Raw genomic sequence first — 23,005 nt, 5'->3', positions numbered from 1 at the left:
GAATGACACACTATTAACACACATGCATGTTAACAATTGCATCCGAATGTATGTGACAGATTTCAAAAGTAAAAAGCTATTCATTTGGAAACTATGTCAAATTATAATGCATGAAAACCCATAAAGGTATAAAGGTATTATATTCATCATATAAACCCTATTTCTTTCAAATTCAAAATTCTACTTACCAAATATCAATGGAATGATTTTTTAGTAGTTAATTAAATAAGTACGCACAAAGTATTAACTATTTAATTATGTAAATTTTTGTTATTTTGGTTACTATACAATCTAAAATGTTCAAATTGTTATAATTTAAAACTATACTATGAAAACTTAGATGAAACTTCCTAGTTTAACTTGAAAATGATATCATACTCCACAACTTATATAATTACTCTACAGTTAATATGTAATTATCTCCGTAATTTATTATATATGCACCAATTTTTTTATCAAAGAGAATAAATTATTAAAAGATGAATGAGATCTTATTATCTTTCCTGCTAGCTAATATTATTTTTCTTTTAATTATAGGTTTTGAATTGTAATATATATTGAAATATGTATATATGTATATATTAGATTGTTGATGTGATCACAAACGGCCAAAAAAAAAAAAACGTTTATTGCCATATTAACAAAAACTTTTTTTTTTTTTTTGGTCATTTGTCACATTAACAATTTTCATCCAAAAGATAATGACAGTGAGTCAATGATTAAATTGACATGGCAGTGAAAAACTATAGACAAAATTGACAAAATTGAAAGACTATGGACTAAATTAAAATATGGTGTAAATGATAGAGACCAAATGTGTAGTTTACCCAATTTTATAATTATTAACAAAATTTAAAAAAAAATAATAATAATAATATCTTGTTAAAAGTTATCAATTAGTAGCATGAATTAAAATTACGATTTTTCATCCAATCCAATTTATGAAATACACTCCCAATTATTTCCCTTTTTTCTTTTTCTTTTTTTCTTTTGCAAAAATGTACGTACTATGTGTGTAAGTGTGTTAATAGACACTTAAATCTTAGAGTGGCAATTCATGTTCGCGTGTCAAGTTTGTATTGTGTCAACTCATGATTATCCGATTATATGAGTCAACACTAACCCGACATATTTATTAAACGAGTCAAGATTCATCAACTTATACGACCCATTTATTAAACAGGTCAATCGTGTCGACTTATTTATCAGATGTTATCAAAATGATAAAAAAATTATGAAAAAACAAACAAATAAATATTTTTAATGTAAAATTCAAAACTAATGAGTAACTACATCACAAATAATCATTCAAAACTAAAACATGTCTCAATATCATAAATAACCAATTACAATATGTCAAAAAAATAAATCACAATAATAATAAGTTTATATACCTAGGGTTTGAAGTGTATACTAATAAAATTTTATTTAATTAAACAAGTCAAACGAGTTTTATGGGTTGAATACTAACTCAACCTATTTATTAAATGAGAAGTGATATGTCTACAATATTTTTACAACAAATTCTAAGTGTCTGGTTGTTATTATTAGGGCAAAAAAATAATCTTAGTGGTAGTTTCAAATTTGAACCAATAACAACTAACTACCTATGATTTGTTGTAAAAATGTTATAAACGTAGCATCTCTCTTTATTAAATAGGTCAGTTGTACCAATCCGAATATGATTTGAATCTATTAAATCTCAACTCATAAACTACTAATTTCGTTTTGTGTCTCGTTGGGATCAAATTGGTTGCCACCCCTACTTAAATCTATAACCCACCATCTTGGGCTCTTGGCTTTGAACCTCCATTTTTGGCGCGGACATTAACTAGTAAACAGCGCATGAACATCACTGCCCTGGTCTCTAGTCCTAAACTCTTCGTAACTCAAATCTCTTAACTCTAGTATTTGTGTTAACAAAACAAATGAGTACAGTCTCGTTCTCTCCTGCTACTTCCATGCAATTATTAGATTCGTTTCCATCTTCTTCTTCTTCTTCTTTCTCCGTCCCATCATTGCCCCTCATCAGAACCAATAATTACTCCACCATACCCTTCAAGAAGAAATCTAAAAGAAAACCCAGAACCCGATTGCTGTTACTCAAAGTTACAGCTTCTTCAACAGCCAAAGATGTGTGGCGAAGAACTCCACTTCACGAAACGGTGTCGTCCTCGCCTTCTCATCAGCACCAACGATACTGTAGAAGGAAACAAGAGCAAGTGCACTTGGATCACAGTGTGGACATGGACGAGCTCTTGGCCTCAATGGGTCAAACCCAGAACGAGCATGAACTGTATGCGTTAATGTCACCTTACAAAGGTAGACAGCTCTCGATTCGTTTCATGGTCTCGTTGCTCTCCCGCGAGCCCGACTGGCAAAGGTCGCTCGCGCTTCTTGATTGGATCAACGAGGAGGCTTCGTATTCGCCTTCAGTGTTCGCGTACAACGTGGTGATGAGAAATGTGCTTCGCGCGAAGCAGTGGGAGATTGCGCGTGGACTGTTTGATGAAATGCGCCAAAGAGCGCTAGCGCCCGATAGGTATACTTATTCGACGCTTATTACTTATTTTGGGAAGGAGGGTATGTTTGATTCTGCATTGGGGTGGCTGCAGCAAATGGAGCAAGACCGTGTGTCTGGGGACCTTGTGTTGTATAGTAATTTGATTGAGCTTTCACGGAAGTTATGTGATTATTCCAAGGCTATTTCGATCTTTTCGAGATTGAAAGGGTCGGGTATTGTGCCTGACCTGGTGGCTTATAACTCAATGATTAATGTTTTTGGCAAAGCTAGGCTATTTCGAGAGGCGCGTCTTCTTATAAAAGAGATGAGGGAGGTGAGTGTTTTGCCAGATACAGTGAGCTATTCGACACTTTTGACAATGTATGTTGAGAACCAGAAGTTTGTTGAGGCATTATCTGTGTACTCTGAGATGACTGAGGTGAAGTGCCCACTTGACCTTACCACGTGCAATATAATGATTGATGTTTATGGGCAGCTAGATATGGCAAAGGAAGCTGACCGGCTGTTTTGGAGCATGAGGAAGATGGGAATTGAACCCAATGTCGTTAGTTACAATACCCTTTTGAGGGTTTATGGAGTGGCTGAGCTTTTTGGGGAAGCCATCCATCTTTTCCGGTTGATGCAGAGGAAGGATATTGAGCAGAATGTTGTAACCTACAACACCATGATCAAGATTTATGGGATGACTCTTGAGCATGAAAAAGCTACAAATCTTGTGCAAGAGATGCAGAATAGAGGGATTGAACCAAATGCCATTACGTACTCAACAATAATATCGATATGGGATAAGGCAGGGAAATTGGATCGAGCGGCAATGTTGTTTCAGAAGCTAAGGAGTTCGGGGGTTGAGATTGATCAGATTCTTTATCAGACGATGATTGTGGCTTATGAAAGGGCAGGATTGGTTGCCCATGCTAAGCGTTTGCTTCATGAACTCAAGCGCCCAGACAATATCCCTAGGGAGACTGCAATTACAATTCTTGCTAGAGCAGGTCGGATTGAAGAGGCTATGTGGGTTTTTCGCCAAGCTTTTGATGCTGGGGAGGTGAAGGATATATCTGTGTTTGGGTGCATGATTGAACTTTTCTCAAGGAACAGGAAGCATACAAATGTCATTGAGGTGTTTGAGAAGATGAGAATGGCAGGATATTTTCCTGATTCAAATGTCATTGCTCTGGTTCTGAATGCTTATGGGAAATTGCGGGAATTTGAGAAGGCAGATGCTATATATATGGAAATGCAGGAAGAGGGGTGTGTTTTCCCAGATGAAGTTCACTTCCAGATGCTCAGTCTCTATGGTGCTAGGAAGGATTTTAAGATGGTAGAGTCACTGTTTGAGAAGCTGGACTCTGATCCCAATATCAACAAGAAGGAGTTGCATCTTGTGGTTGCGAGCATCTATGAAAGGGCAAATAGGCTTAATGATGCATCCAGAATTATGAACAGAATAAATGAAAGAAGAACTTGGACATGACCATTTTTAGAAGTCCACATCTGTCTTTGTGTCTTGTAAATTTTGCAAAACCATTGTACAATGTATTCTTTTCTGCTGATAATTTTGTAAATCTTGTATTTGAACCTCTCATATCTCCAACACGTCCATCACATTGAGTTGTTCAGCTCACTAATGATCATTGTAGCACAAGGCAGGGAAGATGACATATAGTTGAATAGACAAGAACACTTTAATCATCTTACTTCTTCCAATCTTTATTTCAGGCCTATTTTGATATTTGCTGCCATATTTTAATGTGCATAAGAACTGACCTTACTTTGGCTTTTCCAAATCATCCTAAAATGGTGTATGAAGCACCTAATCAGTAATTACTAACAAAGTAAGAATGACTTTGGCTTTTCTAAATGATCCTATCATTGAAATTGAGTCTTGCTATATTGTCTGATCTACAATTCTATTTTCACCCCCCCCCCCCCCCCCCTGTTTTGGTAAAAAGATGTGTCATGTATTTTTGTGGCTTCTAGATGTTCAGGCAAAGATATTACCTGGAGGCTTGAGTAACCCATTAGTAGAACCTCAATTATTTTGCATATCATCCCTCTGATAGAAGCATCATGATATTTGTAAGAGAAATGCTCAGTGCTGGTCTTAAAATGGTGGGTTTCAGTTTGATAACTTCTCCTGCAGAAACAGAGCTTGAAATAAATGTCCTGGATTGGCTTGCTAAATTGCTTCAACTGCCTGATGATTTCCTTTCAGCAGGTAATGTGAAGGTGTAGTTCTTCTTCGTCTTTATTTCTCAAATCAAAGTTTTGTGTCTATTCTACTTGATAATTTGATATAGACAAGTAAGAAACAGTGAGGTCTCCCGTCTCCCATCTCCCTATGCTGAACTTACAGTTTTTCCTGGAAATAAAATATGCATTATACATTGAATATTTGGAAGTATTGGAATGGAAAGAAGTAGTATATAGTTTATTAAATCTAGGGTTACGGAGATTGCTGAAATGGTATGATATCTGTCATATGAGCAACTGTTATGGCAATTTTATATTTGCAGAGATGAACAAATATAGAATTAGGAATATACACCTACCTCAAGTGAACGAACTAAACTAAAGGAAAGGATCTTTGAATTTGCAGGATATATGCCCTTTTTTTTTCCGGAGTGGTAAGCAGTCAAAATATTTTTTTTACATACTGATGATGTGTTGTACTGGTATTGTAACGAATTTGGACTACTTTTGGAAGTTAAATTTAAACCTCAAACTTTTATGCATGTGTGTAATTGGACTAAATCTGCGTTTCCTGCACTTTTTCTGTTTGTTTTTTGAGAAAATTCTGACACAACACAAAACTTAGTCAATGCTTTGAATATGATTTAAAAAATAAAAAATAAAATCACTTTTCCTTCTTATCTATGAAATTATTCTCAATATTATTAACTTTCTCTATTACATGCATTCATCATCTTATCCTACATATTATTTGTCTCTATAAATTTTAGCACATTTCTTGTAATTTGAAAGACATCTCTGGTCAGGCAGTCACCTATCAGGTGCTTGGACATCTGAAGACTTGCTTGGTATTGCCATTTGTTTATGTCTTACTTCATGACCCATTTAGCTGGAGGAATATTTTTAGGGATTTTAATTGTACTAATTGGGAGGGTTCCACATTTTTACTTTTGCACTCATGCGTGTCAGCAAAAGGCTCATGAAGCAGCAGCACAATCATTTCAGGTTTTGGCCACTTTTATTGATTCTTTTTTTTTTTTTTTTCCTATTAATATTGCATGCTTTTACTTCCTAGAATTTAATCCACTGTATTTTAATTTTTAGGCCACTGTACTTCAAACTATGCCACTTTATACTTTCTCTTGTTTCAGAGTTCCTGAAGCCATTTGTAAGAAATTAGACTCTATTGTCAGAGACTTTTGGTGGGGTCATGACCAAGGGTTAGAAAGATGCATATGCTTCATTGGGATCAAATCTGCCTGAATAGAAGGGAAGGAGGTATTGGTCTTAAAAAATTCAGCATTATAAACCAATCTATGCTTGCAAAGCAATTTTGGAGGATAAGCCATAACCCTGAGTCTCTTTTAGCAAAGACCTTCAAAGCCAAATATTTTCCTAGATGCTCCATACATGACTCTTCACCTAAACCCCATCACTCTTGGTTTTGGAGAAATATCATCAAACAGGGTAACCCAAAACTAAGGGAAGGCAGATGGTGGGTTGGAAAAGGTTTGGACATTCCTCTCAACCACCCTGATTGGTTCCAGTGTCCTACTCAAAACCTGCAGAACCCAAACCTACTCACTGGCACTGTTGCTGACCTTATAGACCATAATACTGGTGTGAAAGCTGACCTAGTTAGAGCTGTTTATCCGTTCCTCCAATGTTCTGAAATTTTGAGCATTCCCATATCTAAGACAGGTGGTGTCTCGGATAAACTTTTATGGAAACACTCAAGCTCAGGGGAGTATAAAAAAATAAAAAAGCCAACATGCTTTAGGAGCTCTCTCTCTCTCTCTCTCTCTCTCTCTCTTTCTGTGTATTTTTAAAAATTCTCTGAATCATGCCAGGTAGTGGAATATGAATCTGATCCTCTTGCTGAATGTGGAAAATGGGAAAGGAGGACTAACTGGTGTTGTTGTCCCAAAAGCTCCTGTGTGGAATTCAAACAAAAGTTTGCATGCATGAAGGATTGTTCATACATCGGTGAGAAGCAGATTGAGATCATAGAAAGGATCTCCATGGATATATATATATATATATATAAATGGCTCTCGCAGTGGTGGCAGAATCTTCCGATCCAATTAAGCTTAGAGGTCTTGTGTTTGCTCTCTGTTATATGTTGTAGGAACTATAGATTTCTGCTCGTGTTTGTAACATTAATCATTGATGACCACCAACATCATAAAGCTATTGCAATCATGCTAAACAGTCAGTGTTTTTTGTGCTTTATGTCTTTGTGATTAGTTACTTTTTTCTTTTCTTTTCTTTTCTATGTAATATAAACTTCTTTTTGAGTTGAGGTTGACATGGAAGAATTAAGACATGATATGGATATTAAACTTTTGGAATTAATAGGCTTGTAGTTCAATCGCATAATATGCTTTTTTTTTAATTAGGAAAGCTAGGGTTTGAATCCCCCTTCTCCCATTGTTGTAACTATTGGGGTAAAAATAAATAAATAAATAAATAAATAAAAATAAAAAACCTTGAAAAGCAGATGCTTGTTGGTTTATTTTGTGCAGGACGATTGCATTGTTGGTATTGCATGCTCACCGATGGGGTGGGTTTTTAGGTTCTCTTTCATCTCTATATCCTACCAAGCTTGGATCTATAGCTATTAGAGGTCATCGCAAAACCTTTATTTCTGCTTCATGAATGGGTAACCTCTATTATTGGAAAGGTTTCTTTTGACCTTTTCTTGAACTATTTTTTTGTGTCCCTTTTAGTTGCTCTTAAGAGCAATATTGATCCATCACTTGTACAAGAAGCATTCTTTGGCAATGTTCTCAGTGAAAAGTTGCATTAATTGCAGGATGACCTGATTTAGTGGTCTCTACTCTCTACCACTATTCACAAATTTAATTTTGCGCATCGGGGATGAGAGGTGGACACCCTATCATTTTTAATGAAATCTAGAGTATGCATTGAAAGCAAAAAATGTGTTTATTTTCTTATTCATCTAAATCTTCTTTGTCTACCTGTATGTAAATATTTTGAATCTTTTTTTGGTAACATGATTTTGAATCTTAATGGTTTGATCATGTAGTGTTACATGTGCTAAAACTATAGGTTTAAAAAAAATGCGCTAAAATCATATGAATGTTTTGCATTTTGGTTGGGAAAATGTGATTGATTGTAGTGTTACTCGCTTATATACTTAGTGCTGAGTGATGGTAGAATAAAATTCTCAAATAAAGCAAGCAATTGCCACCAATACTAGCATATATAAATTCATGTAACTTCGTAAAATAACGGTCTATTTGAGTCCAGCTTTTAGCTTTTATCTTTTATGTACAGTTTTTTAAAATCACATTTCTTTTCTTATTGTTTTAAAGTACAAGCATACTTTAACACGTTTTCAATAAAATAAAACAATTAGCAAAAAAACTAAATAAATTGATGCTAAACGTATACTATGTGTTGAAAACAAAACATACTAGCAGAGGTTTGCAAGGTCTTAATATCATTTTGACTTCCGGGAGTCCATGTTCAAACATGAACCTCAATTCAATGCTAGGCTTAGAGAGTACTTATGAGTCCATATCTTCATTTTTTCTGCCTAACATTTAAATGATGCCTCTTAGACTAGAGTAGTAGAGTGAAGTCTGAACCTGGATTGTTAATTATTCACATCATTTTGAATCCCCATTATTCATGGTCAAATATGCACCTTAATTCTTCATTAGGCCCAGTGAGTTGAAAAGTCCATATCTATCCCCTAGGTTTGTATCATTTTGGTGCCTAACATCTTAAATGATGCTTTTATCCTAGACTTTGAGCCTTCAAGATCACACTAATGCCGTCACGTTACCCATCTACCCCTTTTGTGGTTACTGCCATTCCCATAACCTACCTTATCCCTTTGCATCTAATCCTACTTTGCAGCTGTAGATGAAGTACTTTGTCAATGACCAAATTAACGAATAGCTTGTGTCCATTCTACCATTGTTTCACATACAGGTTGCTTGCTCTTATAGATTGTTTTACATGTTTAGTCTCAAATAAATAATTTTATGCTCTGTTTGAATGTTAAAAAAAAGGAGGGGAGTAGAGTAAAGGGAGGTAAAGTAATTTAATTATCTTATTTGAAAGTTTTGTAAAGGAGGGGGAGGGATTTGGAGGGGTTTGGAAGGGTTTCAACTACCTCTAACCCCTCATTTTTAATTCCCTAAAATTGGAGAGACTTAGAGGGAGAGTAGAGTAGATAAATTATTGACCAAATGAATTCCCCAATTTACCATTTCTAAATTAACAAAATTACAAACCGATTATATAAATAATTTTTGTTTGTTTCTTGAGAAAATTTAAGATGAATGAAAAAAAAAAATTGAATCCCACTATTTCACTGACATTGAAGCTAAACAACCCCTTTTTTTACACACTTAACCATGTCATTTTCACTAAAAAACCATTGAAAGACCACGAAAATGAAAAAATAAATAATAAAAAATCAACTAATAACTTGAAATTTTGGAATTTTATTGCTCCAACGTTCTGGGCAACCAAACGGAGTAATATGTAGCCATTCAATTTACCTTTCTTACTGATGTTTTCAACTTGAAGAAAAGAGAGAAGATCAAGCAATTTGGGTTTTCGGTGATGGAAGAAAGCATGGGTGGCGCATCGCTCCCATCGGGACCCGACGCGAAGAAGCGGTGCGTGAGCTACTTCTACGAGTCGAGCATCGACGACTACTACTATGGCCAAGGTCACCCAATGAAACCCCACCGGATCCGCATGGCCCACAACTTGATGGTTCACTACTCCCTCCACCACCGCATAGAGATCAACCGCCCCTTCTTGGCCAACCCCTTCGACATCCGCCGCTTCCACTTTGAAGACTACGTCGATTTCCTCACCTTCGTCACCCCCAAGACGCTCTCCGACCACTCCTTCTCTCGCCATCTCAAGAGATTTAACATCAGTAAGGACTGCCCCTTGTTCGAATTTTATCAGTCCTTTGCTGGCGGGTCCATCGACGCCACCGTCAAGCTCAACCGTGGCGATGTCGATATCGCTCTCAACTAGGCCAGTGGGCTCCACCATGCGAAGAAGTCTGAGGCTTCTGGGTTTTGCTATGTCAATGATATCGTGCTTGTCATTCTTGACCAAACAGAGCAATAAGATTCAATTTCAGCATTTCCACATATTAATCATAGACCAATGTTGTAAGTTCTTTTTCAAATAGGGGTAAATTTGTTTATTTAAATCATTTTCTCTCGTTTTCATTCTAATTTTTAAAACATCCAAACAAGAGGAAGGGCTAATTACTCTTTTTCCCTTTACTAATTTTAAATACATCCAAATAAGGTGGAAGATAACTATTTCTCTCTACTTTCCTCCCCAATACTCTCTTCTACTCTCCTCCCTCTCTAAACTTCCAAACAGGCTATTAGAGAAATGTTAATGGATGCTTTAAAGATATTGGTATTGGATAATTTTTTTTTAAAAAAATTATGGAAAAAAAAAATTTTTTTTGACAGCTTTTTATATTTTTGATGAAAGTTATGTCAAAACTTCTTAAAAATAGTTTATTAACGATTTTCCTAAAGGCATCTATTAACGTGATCCATAAGTTTATTCCTATATCAATTTATATATCAGTTGGTGCCTTATTGGACTGAAACACTCTAATTGGGTGACCACCTCGGAATGCTTCATTGACATCCAGTAACTCAAACATTGGCTTTTGGCAACCCCCAATCAATCAATATATTACTAAAAGCTGAAGCGTAGCGTTTAATGCTGCTGCGCTCACGTTGAGCCACGTCAACGTCCACGTCATCATCTTTTTTTTTTTTTTTCCATTTTCTTATAATTATTTATAATTTTTTTTATTTCATATTTACACTTCTCCAACCTTTCTTCCTCCCTTACCTTTTCATCTCCCCACTACTTCTCTAACCTTTCTCCTTCTCTCATTCTCTCACCTTCTCATCTCCCCACTACTCTCTACATTAATATCATTCTTCATCTTTCCCTTCATCTTCCTCTATTTTTGTCTCTTCTTATTCACACTTTCTTACTATAAATTTGTCACTATCTCATTCATTCCATGCATAGTTTTTCCTTACAAAAAAAAGGTTCTCTCTCTCTCTCTCTCTCTCTCTCTTTCTCTCTCTCTCTCTCTCATACACACACACACACACACACACACACACACACAATTTTTGAGTGGATTTTTATTTTTTATTTTTCTTGCATCTTCGCTTTAGGTTGATAATTTTTTATATTCTTTAATCTACTTTAGGTTAATGCGATTCAGTTCTCTCTCTCTCTCTCTCTTTGATTGTTAAATGTTATCCTATTGCATTATAAAGGATTAAATATAAAAATATAATATTATTCTAATACATAGCATGATTTGGATAATTTAATTTGGTAGCTACTGTAATTTGATAGCATGATTTTTATAGTGCTCAATTTAGATGTTAAACTATGAGACTTTAATCATTTTTGTTTATTTTTTAATCCTTTGTGGTAGACAAAGTACTCTATAATGCAATTTATTTAGGGAAAAGCAAAGGTTGGCTAAACAAAAGTTATTGGATGAGAGACAAATTTTATCTTTCGCAATTTTACTTTAATTATTATTATTATTATTTTATAACAATGCATATATAAAAATTTAATTCTTAGATTTTGCTAATAATTGATTATTTGATAATATGTTTTGGGTGGACGAAATTACAATTTCCGCAAAGAAAATAACCTTAGTAGATTATAAATAACAATTTTTTTTCCTAATTGGTTCAATTAATCATAGTTAAGTTTTATTAATTTTTTTAGTTACTTTTTTCAGTATTTTGGATTGTAGGCAGAAAAAATAAGTTTGAGAAAGTTTGTTTAAAACTAAAAGAATAATTTCTAAATTTTATTTTCTTTTTAATGATTCACAAAATGTTATAAATAACTTTTATTAAAAAATAAATATTTTCGTTAAATTGCCTTTTGAATTTTTGAGAAAAATTGTATTTTTTTTCATTTTAGTACGACAAAAATTATTAAATTTATGATTTATGATTGTTTCTATATTACATTTATGATTATTCTTATAATGAATAAAAATATAATTACAAAATACATTACTTTTTATTAAATTAGTTTAAATTGTATAAAAAAAATTTAATAAAACTACCATAAAAATAATTATCATACGCAACGCGCAGGTTTGTGGCTAATCTACATATATATATATATATAAAACCGAAACCTTTGGAGCTCCCACAATTTTCCACGTCATCACTATTTTCTTTTTCTTTTTATTTTAGATTCTTTTTATTTTTGGTTCAATTTTCCACGTCATTACTATTTTCTTTTTCTTTTTCTTTTTATTTTGGAGTCTTTTTATTTTTGGTTTTATATCTTATCAAGTATTACAATAGTTTAGTTTAAATAAAATTCTATTAGATATATGTTTCAAAAGCTTGAAAATAGCCTTTGGAGCTCCCACAATTTTCCACATCATCACTATTTTCTTTTTCTTTTTATTTTAGATTCTTTTTATTTTTGGTTTTATATCTTATCAAGTATTACAATAGTTTAGTTTAAATAAAATTCTATTAGATATATGTTTCAAAAGCTTGAAAATTCTATTTCAACTAAAATTTTATAACAAAAATTTTCACAAATATAAACTTCTGCCAAGGTCGAAACCCTTCATACTCACTCAAATTTTCACAAAGAAAACACACATATCAAATTGAAGCCATAGCAGGAAGCAAGTTGATTCTTCAACGAGAACAAATCCTGTAGTACAAAGGCCACCTAATTGCTTTTAGTTTTGAACTCGATTGTCTTATTAACAACAAAGTTTATGAATTGCAGTGATGGACAGCCATCCACAAATAACATCCACGCAAAGGCTTGATGTTCTTCTTAATTATCTCATATAATTCTAGGAATTATTTTATTTAATTTTTTTTGGAATTAATATATTTAGATGGTTGGCATAGCAGACAACGTAAAAACAATTTTCTGTCATTTATGTTGCCTTTTGCATAACCCTAAATCAATGTTGAAATGTTGTGTTTTACAACCATCTGATCTTGGTAACCAAACCCTGCACCTATGATTGTTTATGATTATTTTTGTTCATTGTTTGTAGTTTAAACCCATTAAAACTTATTGGCTGATGGTATTTCATGGTTTTTTTTTTTTTCCCTTTACTTTTATTTTCAAGGTTGCTAGGAACACAACCTAACATGTGATTTTTTTTCATTGTTTAAAGTTTAGACCCATTAAAATTTAAAACTAATTACTTTATAGGTTCATGTACTTTTTTCTTCTTCTTATTTTTCTCTTTTGAATAGTCATATATTTTGTGTTAGTTTTTGCAATATTTGAACATGTTTAGCAGATTTCAACAACTATACCATGTATTATTCTTTTGAAGGTAATCAATTTTTCTTTTATATTTCTCTATTATAAAATCATATATATATATATATATAGTTTTGTTTCAATAATTTATAGGATGTAAATCTTATGATTCCTTAATATTTTTTGGCCTTTTGGAAGTTTTAACATCTGACTTTTTGAGTTATATTTTTGTAATATCCAAAACTATCTGGAAAATTTCAATAATTATAACCCTGAATTATTATTTTGAGTGTAACAAATTTTTCTCTTATATTTCTCTGTTGTGTAGTCACACACACATATATTTTTATAATTTTTAAGCTCTTAATCTTTTGATTCTTTTCAATAGTTATAAGTTTATAGTCATGAACTATTCTTTAATATTTTTCGTAAGTCATTGCACGTTCAAACAATGACTTCTTTATCAAATTGTAACACAAATTGAAGTTATACAAGAGCAATTCATGCAATAATATAGTTTCTTAATCAATTTAAAATTTTATAAAATCAATTTAGTTTACCACATAAATAGGTAGGTTCCCGTGCATAACACGGGTTGATGACTAGTGTAACGTAATTGTTGAACTAGGGCAGTTAACCTTAGGGTGATAAAAATAATAGAATATATGAGTAAATGACACTGAATCAGTCTCCAAAAGAAAAAAGGAACCTATATGAATTAGGCGAGCAGCTAAGCTATTTCAAACTGTTGGTTGATTGTAATGGGGATTACATAATCAAATTCTAGTCATCAAATAAGAACTCGACGACTTTACTTTATATAATTTTTGTTCTCTTCTGTAGATAAGAGTTTAAAACTATAAAACTGAGTTAGGCCACCAGGTTACAGCATCCCTCTAGAAAGCATGGAACTCAAAAAAAAAAAAAAAAAAATCCTCTTTTCACTAGGATCAGCATAGTGTGAAAGCTCTTCTCCATGGTTAGTGACATAAAATTCTTATTTTTATTTTTTCAATGAATCGATTTGTTGTAATTGATACATAATAGTGTAATACAAGTGGTTACTTCATTATAACTTTTATCAAAAAAAAAAAAAAAAATTAAGAATAATTTTATATTTCGTCAAAAGTCTTTTCTCTCAACTAATTGACATTTTTTAGTATTTTTAATGGAAATATTCAAAATTCAAATATTCCAATTCACATGATTGATCTATAAAAAATGTCAATTATTGGCTTTTGTCAACCCCCAATGTAACGTAATTGTTGAACTAGGGCAGTTAACCTTAGGGTGATAAAAATAATAGAATATATGAGTAAATGACACTGAATCAGTCTCCAAAAGAAAAAGGAACCTATATGAATTAGGCGAGCAGCTAAGCTATTTCAAACTGTTGGTTGATTGTAATGGGGATTACATAATCAAATTCTAGTCATCAAATAAGAACTCGACGACTTTACTTTATATAATTTTTGTTCTCTTCTGTAGATAAGAGTTTAAAACTATAAAACTGAGTTTGGCCACCAGGTTACAGCATCCCTCTAGAAAACATGGAACTCAAAAAAAAAAAAAAAAAATCCTCTTTTCACTAGGATCAGCATAGTGTGAAAGCTCTTCTCCATGGTTAGTGACATAAAATTCTTATTTTTATTTTTTCAATGAATCGATTTGTTGTAATTGATACATAATAGTGTAATACAAGTGGTTACTTCATTATAACTTTCATAAAAAAAAAAAAAATTAAGAATAATTTTATATTTCGTCAAAAGTCTTTTCTCTCAACTAATTGACATTTTTTAGTATTTTTAATGAAAATATTCAAAATTCAAATATTCCAATTCACATGATTGATCTATAAGTGCTTGTGGAGTATGGAAGGCAAGGGTTGGGGTTCAAGTTTTCAAGTGGGAGTTTCACACACATATACACTTAGATTAGGTTAGAGTAAAAATTATATTTTGTATAAAAAAAAAATCACATGATTGATCTATAAAAAAAATACATTCCAATTCACACGATTGATCTATAAAAAAAATAGTTTTGACTTTGATCTTTCCATAGGGAAATAGAAAATATATATAAAAAAAAAAAAAAAAATTGAAGGAACAATTCTCCTAACACTAACAGGTAGGCATGGAGGGTGAAGAGTTATAAATTTGGGGTCCACAGTTGGCGCTGCTGATTTAAGAAAGTCTATTTTTAAATTTATTATATCACAATCAGCATTTTAAACACTTCTAACTTCAATAATTGTTAATTACTAGTTGAAAGGGCCATCTGCTTCTTTATTTGGTTAGTGAGTCACATTAATTCATGAATAAGAAATAAAAAATTTGTTCCCATTAAAAAAAAAAAAAAAAAATAAAAATAAAAAGTTTGTTTCTTAATGAAGTAGGTTTTAACACGGGTCACTAATCTATTCATGCATAAAAGAATTACAGATCGCTATGATTCTCAAAGATAATAATAATATCATTATTACAGGTTGCTATTTTTGAGAAGATTTCATGTTATATATAATATGAAGGTCTTTTTGTATTACATTATGCTTTTATAATAAAATAACATAATTTTCATACCTTTTTTGTTTTGTTCTTCTTTTCCTTCCATTTCCTTTGGATAGGGTCATGGAGATCCTTAATCACGGCAACTTATTAGCCCAAAAAAAGAAAAAATAAAAAGTTATCCATGATATCCTTTGAATTAATTTCTGTCCAGTCCTACTCTCTTGTGGTCATTTATAATTTTTTTTTTTCTTGTCAAAGTTGCCTTGTGAGTTATGTATAATTTTTTTCTCAAAAAAAAAAAAAAAAAAGGAGTTATGTATAATTTTAATTTTTTTTTTCCAATGAATCTCATATCATTGGGTAAGTATTTTTTAGGTACCCATAGAGCACATAAAATAATGCTTCTTTCTCTCGTAGTCATATTGGAGTCTACTCATTAAATAAATGGTGAGATCCACCGTGAATGTGAGAGAAATGTCATCATTTTTCTATTTTTTGAGAGTATATAAGAATTTTTCTCAGTCTCAACTCTCAAATAAATCACCAATAGTTCCTCAAAAAAAAAAAAAAAAAAAAAAATCAATCACCAATAAATGATGGATAAACTAAATATTAAATAAAAAATAATGTTACAGACACAAATTATTTTACAACATTTTTACAAACTGCTGATGTGGTTTTAGCATTTTCCAAATTGACTCATATTAGAACTAGTAAGAATTTACCACATCAGGAGTCTGTAAATTTTTTGTAAAATAATTTGTGACTATAGCATTACTCTTAAATAAATAACATATCAAAGTGATTCATCAAAATTCTTCTAAAAAAAGAAAAAAAAGAAAAGAAAGAAAAAGTGATTCATCAAAATTTTTTCTGATTTCAATTTTGATAGCTCTAGATGCCTAAAACTTAAATTTCATATCTTCTTCTTGACCCTTATCTAGGCAACAACCTAACTTCAGGAATTTTTATCTAATCTCATGAATTTGACCATTATCTTAAAAAGAAGAAAAAGGAAGTTAGGATGGATTCATATCATTTGCAGTAATTAAAAAAAGAAGGAAATTACTACTTCTTTGTTTGTTACAGTTTCTTTATTCAGCTTTATAAAATTAATTGATTAAAAATTTAAAATTTTATACCTAAAAAGGCAATGAGATTTTTTTTTAAAAATAGTAAGTTAAAAAATATGGTTTTAAAATAGGATGCCAACAAAAACATAGATTTCATTCTTCCTTTCTTTTTTTTTTTTCTTTTTTTTTCATAATACATGGATCATTCTCCTTACTAAAACTCCTTTAATATTTTCTTGTTTCACTTACTTTTGTTGTAAAAGCCTATTCAAGGCTAATAGGAGTTTTTTTTTTAGTCAAGGCCTGTTGTCTAAAGAAGGTTAAAACAAAACAAGGCAAAGACCACAAAACAAGTTCTATTCTAACATTAGCTTTAAATCTTTGCCGTTTTTCTACTTTGTCAGGCAAAAAACTTAAAAAAAAAAAAAAAAAAAAAAAGTCACCTCAAACTCAAACTCAAACTAATCTAATCTAACTTTTAGTTTAACACCAACACAAAAGTCTTAACATAAATTGTTAAATCCAGAACTAGAGTCAACAGATACGGCAAAATCATGGTCAAGAAAACATTCGAAAATTTTCCAACAATCTGGCCCCCACCAAACTCTGAAAACCCCCATTCTCTCATCCTGAGCCGTTTGATCCCAAACTCAGTCTTTTGCCCAAAATCCACAACCTATTTACCCCTTCAGTCACGGCGAGACTAACATACTAGACTATGGTATACCCTCCAAATTTTCAAGCTCTCCTCCTCTTTTCTCTTCAAATTCACACAACTACAAAAAGGCCCTAATTCCTATTCTATTTTCATTTCCATAACAAATTCTTCATCATCAGCAGCAGCTCAAAACGAAAGAAAAGAATACTCTCCCTCACATCACTTACTATACAAGTATTGTTTCTTAAACAAAAAAATGAAGAGGCTGAAGAGCTATTACATCAATTTGAGACACTCACAACCGCACACGATGGAAAGGAAATGGATCTTCCCTTTGGCAATAGGCTCAATAGTTTCGCTTTTCCTTCTCTTCCTCTCCACGCTAACCTCACCCGACGGTTCACCGTTCCTCCCGTTCTACCGCTCGATCACGGCGTCGAGCTCCGTCTTCGTCGAGTCCAAGCTCCACGTCATCCCTACCCCTGCAATCTCTCTGCCTCCGCCGCCGGAGCCGCCTCGGCTCGCTTACCTGATCTCCGGCTCCAACGGCGACGGCGACATGCTGAAGCGGACCCTGCTAGCTCTCTACCACCCTCGGAACCGCTACGTGGTCCACCTCGACCTCGAGGCCTCGGTCCAAGAGCGATCCGATCTGAACCGGTTCGTTTCGGAGCACCCGGTTTTCGCTCGGTTCGGGAATGTGAAGATGATCGCTAAGGCCAACCTCGTTACCTATAGGGGTCCCACCATGGTCGCGAACACGCTCCACGCCGCCGCGATTTTGCTGCGAGAAGGTCCGGACTGGGACTGGTTCATCAATCTCAGCGCCTCTGATTATCCACTGGTCTCTCAAGACGGTATGCAATTCGTCGTCGTTTTAATTTATTTGATATTTTTGGAATGATATTCGAATTGGTGTACTTATTGATTGATTGATTGATTTGATTGGATTGATTAGATCTGCTGCACACATTTTCGTACTTGCCAAGGGATCTCAATTTCATTGATCATACAAGTAACATTGGGTGGAAAGAGTATGTTGCTTTGACTCTAACTAATCTGTTGAGGATTCATAGCCTGACGACGCTCAAATGAGCGGAATGTAATTAATGATTTTATTATGTGTTATGATTAGGTATCAGAGGGCGAAGCCGATAATAGTAGACCCGGGGTTGTATATGACGAAGAAAGCAGATGTTTTTTGGGTTACACAACGTAGAAGTGTGCCAACTGCATTCAAGCTATTTACAGGTACAAATTTTGTGTCTTTTACCTATTTTTGCTTTTATTAGTTTTAGGTTTGTTAAATTCTGATTGCGCAGTTTGTTAGTGTGAGAGAGAGAATTATGGCATTAGAAATGAGTGAATGGTTAGAAATCAAATTATGGATTTCGAATGGAATGAGCTTGGGTGAGAGAATCATATAATATCAATCTCACTAAATAGATCAATGCACAATCTTTTACCATTTAGTTGCTGCTGGGAGATCATAGGCATAAACATGATATGCATCTTTGTGGCAAACTGAATCCAATCATTTTTTGGGTTGTTGAATTGCATTCAATCTCAGCACAAATTTGTAGCAAAACTTGTAGTGTGGAAACCAAACCCAGCCTAATTCTGCAGTCAAAATTGAATTTTTTAGTAGGATGACTTTCAAAGAAGCTATGATCTATTAGTGAAATGTTTTGATTTGGGAAAATTGGGCCTGGACATTTTTTATACTGCCCCACCTATAAGAGCATGACTGACTTTGGAAACTATACCAGGACTAAGAACTCTTATGATATATACAAGAAGTACTTACTTTCCATATCTGACCTTGACTGGGATATATAGTGTATTTGGTCCCAATAATGCTATGAATAACTAACTTATGGTCACGTTAAAATAAGTTGACGTGGGAGTTATTTATTTATTTTATTTTCATGTGAGGACCATTTTTGTCAAGGTTTAAAAGTACATAGTACATAAAGTTTGCACACACTCATTGAAGAACCATGTGCTTCTTCTTGAACGCATATTCTCCTGGATTTAATATACATTATTTGATGATAGAGCTCTTGTGTTGGTTTATTAAATGGTAATTGTTGTAATTATGTGGTTGTTCTTATCTCTTATTCACTTTTCTTTTATCTTGTATGAGTTAAGTATGATAATGATTTTTGTTTTACTTGATTAGTTTTATGCAATATTTTCTGTTTTGATTCTTATTCTTATGCCTTTGACCTGGTTTTTGTTTCATTATCTATATTTATTGTTTCCCCTGGTGGCCTAAGAATTTTCTGTTCAAATTTTTTTTTTTCTTTTCTCATCTGCAGCTCATTTCATTTATTAACGGTTTCCTCGAGATTTTTTCACTTCCTATTGAATTAAGTATGGTAAAATATCTAGACGTCTATCTGTCTGCTTTGAATAAGATGGTTTAGCATGTTAAGAGGTGTACGGTAATGGAAAACAAAGAAGCACGTTTCTTCTTTGGTTTTACATCTGACATTTGTCTGGATAAGACAAAATCTTATATGAATGACTAGTCAAAATTCAAAAAGCTCCCCATATCCTGAGGGACTGTGTCGTGCATTATTTTGTCATTTGCAATTATATTAGGTTACCATTTGCTTACTTATAAAAAAAAAATTTTTAAAAATAAAAATATTGTTTTACTATTTTCTGGTGCTCATCTTTGTATGTGAGCATGTTGTGTGTGTGAGAGAGTAGGCATGACTAAATATGCGTAAGGATTTTGAGGCTGATTTGGCTAAAAGGTGCACAAAGGCTAATGATCAATAGTGTAACAATAACCCTTGAAACCAAGTTAGTTTCTCTTATTCAAAGCTGCCTTGTCACCTAGATAGTGATATTGCATAGTTTGATCTTGTTTCCCTTTCATTGCCCCATTTTATGCTTCAACCCTTTTCCCTTTTTAAAATGAACCCACTTTTGAAGATGCCTTTACAAAGTACACAACCAAAATGACAGTTATATGTTCAGACTTCCATCATTGCTAGTTTCCTTGGTTGGCTGTCACTGCATCTTTTGCCAGTTTGCTAGGTGCTAGCAGGCTTCATGCTTACCTGCACTTAGAAACCTCTGAAGGTATTCAATTATCAAATTATCAAAGTGAATCACTAGTATCACCTGCAAAAGAGATGGGAAGTAATAAGGGAGTTTGGCTTAATAAGGTATGCTTACAGCTAAACTGTGTACTTTGCACTGCTCCATTGGCACCTAACCCAAGCTGGACTTATTCCAAGCTTGTGGGTAAGTGTTCAGTTCCAGCAGAGGGTGGCTGATGTAGGGAAGGAAATTGGTGTGCTCTTGGAGGAGAAGCGGGCTACCTCCTATCTTCAAGCAGTAAGGTCTATGTTCTTTCCAGGACTTCGGATGTAAAGGAACACCAACCTTGTGTCAGGTCAAAAATATGGAAGATTGCTCACTATACATGTTATTCCTAACGCTCTATATTTTAAAAATGGTTCTGAAACTGTTCAATTCTGAGCAGCTCATACTTTTGTTCTTAATATGCAATGGGAGTCTTAGTTTCAAAGAACATGGAAGATATTCACCGTACATGTATCGTAACTCTGCAAATAAACTAGGTTTGTGATTCTATATAATTCTGAGCAGCTCAGATTTTAAAAATCCATCCCCTGGCCTGATACAGCTTAATTCATAGTCTTGCTTTCTCTATTTAATGTTCATAGTTCATGCTATGACATAATAGTTTCTTTAGGTTTGTATGAGGGGCATCAGGAGCATGGTGGTATCTGATACTGCATGTACTGCTTTAAAATTTAAATCAACAAGAAGGTTTAGTTGAAGCTCTGAAAGTTTTTGGTTCTTTCTCTGGTTCCTCATACCTGATTTATTGTGGAAATTTAAATAAAATTCCTGTGGATAGAATGAATTGTGCTAAAGCCATGCTGTCAATAAATTAAAGGGGTAGCACAATTGGTTGGGGGCCACAACTCATGAAGTAGAGGTGAATTGATGATTTGTATCAAGTGATTTTTGACCATTGAGTTTTGTAGTGAACTCATTTAGTGTTAATTGTTTGAAATTTGTTTCAATTCTCATAAGGTGTTGGAGTACTCCTTTTCATTTCTTTTCTTTTGTTCTTTCTTTTTTTTAATGGATTGAAATAATTGATGAATATCAATTAGAAGTCTTTTCTGAGCAACTATTTAATTGGTTATGAAAGTACATGAGTCTTATAGTATTGGAATCAGAAAATTTGCAAATTAGTATTGTGAAAGTAAAGTAGGTTTAACCAAATATTTGATTTTTGTTATAGGTTCTGCTTGGATGGTACTTTCTAGGCAATTCATTGATTACTGCATATGGGGATGGGACAACCTACCTCGAGTTGTCCTCATGTACTATGCAAACTTTATATCTTCCCCAGAAGGATACTTCCACACTGTAATCTGTAATGCCCAAGAATTCAGGAACACAACTGTGAACAGTGACCTCCACTTCATATCATGGGATAACCCTCCCAAGCAACATCCCCACCACCTCAACATTGATGACATGCAAAGGATGATTAACAGTAATGCTCCATTTGCACGGAAATTTCGCCAAGATGATCCAGTGCTTGACAAAGTTGATTCGGAACTCTTGTCTCGGGGTCCAGGCATGATTGTTCCAGGCGGTTGGTGCATAGGAAGTAGGGAAAATGGGACTGATCCATGCTCTGTTATTGGCAATACCACAGTCCTCAGGCCCAGTTCTGGAGCCAAAAGGTTGGAAAGTTTGATCGGCTCTCTATTATCGAGTGAGAATTTCCGGCCAAGGCAGTGCAAATAAAGCATCCAAAACTACAATAGTAAGCACCTCTTGCGCCAAATGAGGTGGTCTATATTTGACATGGAAGACAGTATAGTCAGGGACTTAGCATGTGTTATTAGAAAAAGAAAATGGCTGAAAGTATACACAACTCTGGATTATAGAGTAGCATGAAGGAGATGGATTTGGTGAAGTGATGTGAATTACATAGATTTGGTGAAACGATATGAATTACAGAGCTGGGATTACTACCTGCTGTAATGACACAGTTTACACGGCTGAACTGGTTGTGTAGCATTCCCTTTCCTATTCTTCTTTCTTTTCCTTCCCTTTTTTTTCCCTCTAATTTCAATTTTAAATATCCAGCCATTTCATATCAAACACTGAAGCATGTTTTGAGTTGAGCATGGGGTGGGAGAACGGTATATCTTAGTGCTTTTATTGGAAAATCTTTCATGAAGATGATACAAAAATATGATTGTCATTTACGTAAAGAATGCAATGTTAATAGACATGGTTTTTCAAATGTTGGTATGACATTTTAATTGGGTTATGATGAAGTGACGTTAGTAATAAACCTAAATTAAAATAATGTCATCATATTTAATATAACGGGTAATGTAAGATGTGAAAAAAGGATTAAAAATTTTATGTTCATAGCATTATTTAACTTCGAAACAAATGAAGAAGCATATGAGGTGTTTAATTTAAAATCTATAATTTTGAAATTAAGACTGATGAATTTTAGAGAGAGAGAGAGAGAGTGTGCCAGTATAGCTAGAATGTAAGAAATGAACTGGTATATTTTTGGATAGAAGCTTAAGGATTTTAGGGTTTGTCAAATTTTCAATTATAACACCAAAATTTTTTTGAATTACTAATTAAAAAAAGAAAAAGAAAAAAGTTCAAATGCAAGTTGGTGAAAAAGGTATTTGAC

General features: G+C 33.4%; 3 protein-coding genes across 3 annotated transcripts; all 3 read left to right on the top strand.

Annotated features, from left to right (window-relative positions):
- The first annotated feature begins 1,686 nt into the window (after nt 1-1,686).
- Nucleotides 1,687-4,216, top strand: LOC126715071 (pentatricopeptide repeat-containing protein At5g39980, chloroplastic). The gene has a single exon (XM_050415497.1). It carries the CDS (start codon nt 1,929-1,931, stop codon nt 3,996-3,998), a length of 2,070 nt encoding a protein of 689 aa, XP_050271454.1. The 5' UTR covers nt 1,687-1,928; the 3' UTR covers nt 3,999-4,216.
- Nucleotides 4,217-9,319: 5,103 nt separating this feature from the next.
- LOC126703541 (histone deacetylase 6-like) lies at nt 9,320-9,748 on the top strand. Its single transcript, XM_050402504.1, has one exon. The coding sequence runs from the start codon at nt 9,320-9,322 to the stop codon at nt 9,746-9,748; it is 429 nt and encodes a 142-aa protein (XP_050258461.1).
- A 7,497-nt stretch (nt 9,749-17,245) lies between these two features.
- On the top strand, nt 17,246-22,449 carry LOC126715070 (beta-glucuronosyltransferase GlcAT14B-like). The gene is made up of 4 exons (XM_050415496.1): nt 17,246-18,137; nt 18,239-18,314; nt 18,416-18,531; nt 21,575-22,449. The coding sequence occupies exons 1-4, from the start codon at nt 17,537-17,539 to the stop codon at nt 22,087-22,089; spliced, it is 1,308 nt and encodes a 435-aa protein (XP_050271453.1). The 5' UTR covers nt 17,246-17,536; the 3' UTR covers nt 22,090-22,449.
- The last annotated feature ends 556 nt before the right edge of the window (nt 22,450-23,005 follow it).

This window comes from Quercus robur, chromosome 2 (assembly GCF_932294415.1).
Source record: "Quercus robur chromosome 2, dhQueRobu3.1, whole genome shotgun sequence".
NCBI lineage: Eukaryota > Viridiplantae > Streptophyta > Magnoliopsida > Fagales > Fagaceae > Quercus > Quercus robur.
Note: the sequence above shows the minus strand (reverse complement) of the source record. Positions and strands in the feature narration are given on the sequence as shown.

What these genes read in the sequence shown, in the direction of transcription:
- LOC126715071 (XM_050415497.1), top strand. Translation starts at nt 1,929, where the DNA reads ATGAGTACAGTCTCGTTCTCTCCTGCTACTTCCATGCAATTATTAGAT.
- LOC126703541 (XM_050402504.1), top strand. Translation starts at nt 9,320, where the DNA reads ATGGAAGAAAGCATGGGTGGCGCATCGCTCCCATCGGGACCCGACGCG.
- LOC126715070 (XM_050415496.1), top strand. Translation starts at nt 17,537, where the DNA reads ATGAAGAGGCTGAAGAGCTATTACATCAATTTGAGACACTCACAACCG. An exon ending in TCCACTGGTCTCTCAAGACG is followed by an intron (nt 18,138 to 18,238) that starts GTATGCAATTCG and finishes TGGATTGATTAG; the next exon opens with ATCTGCTGCACACATTTTCG. An exon ending in TGCATTCAAGCTATTTACAG is followed by an intron (nt 18,532 to 21,574) that starts GTACAAATTTTG and finishes TTTTTGTTATAG; the next exon opens with GTTCTGCTTGGATGGTACTT.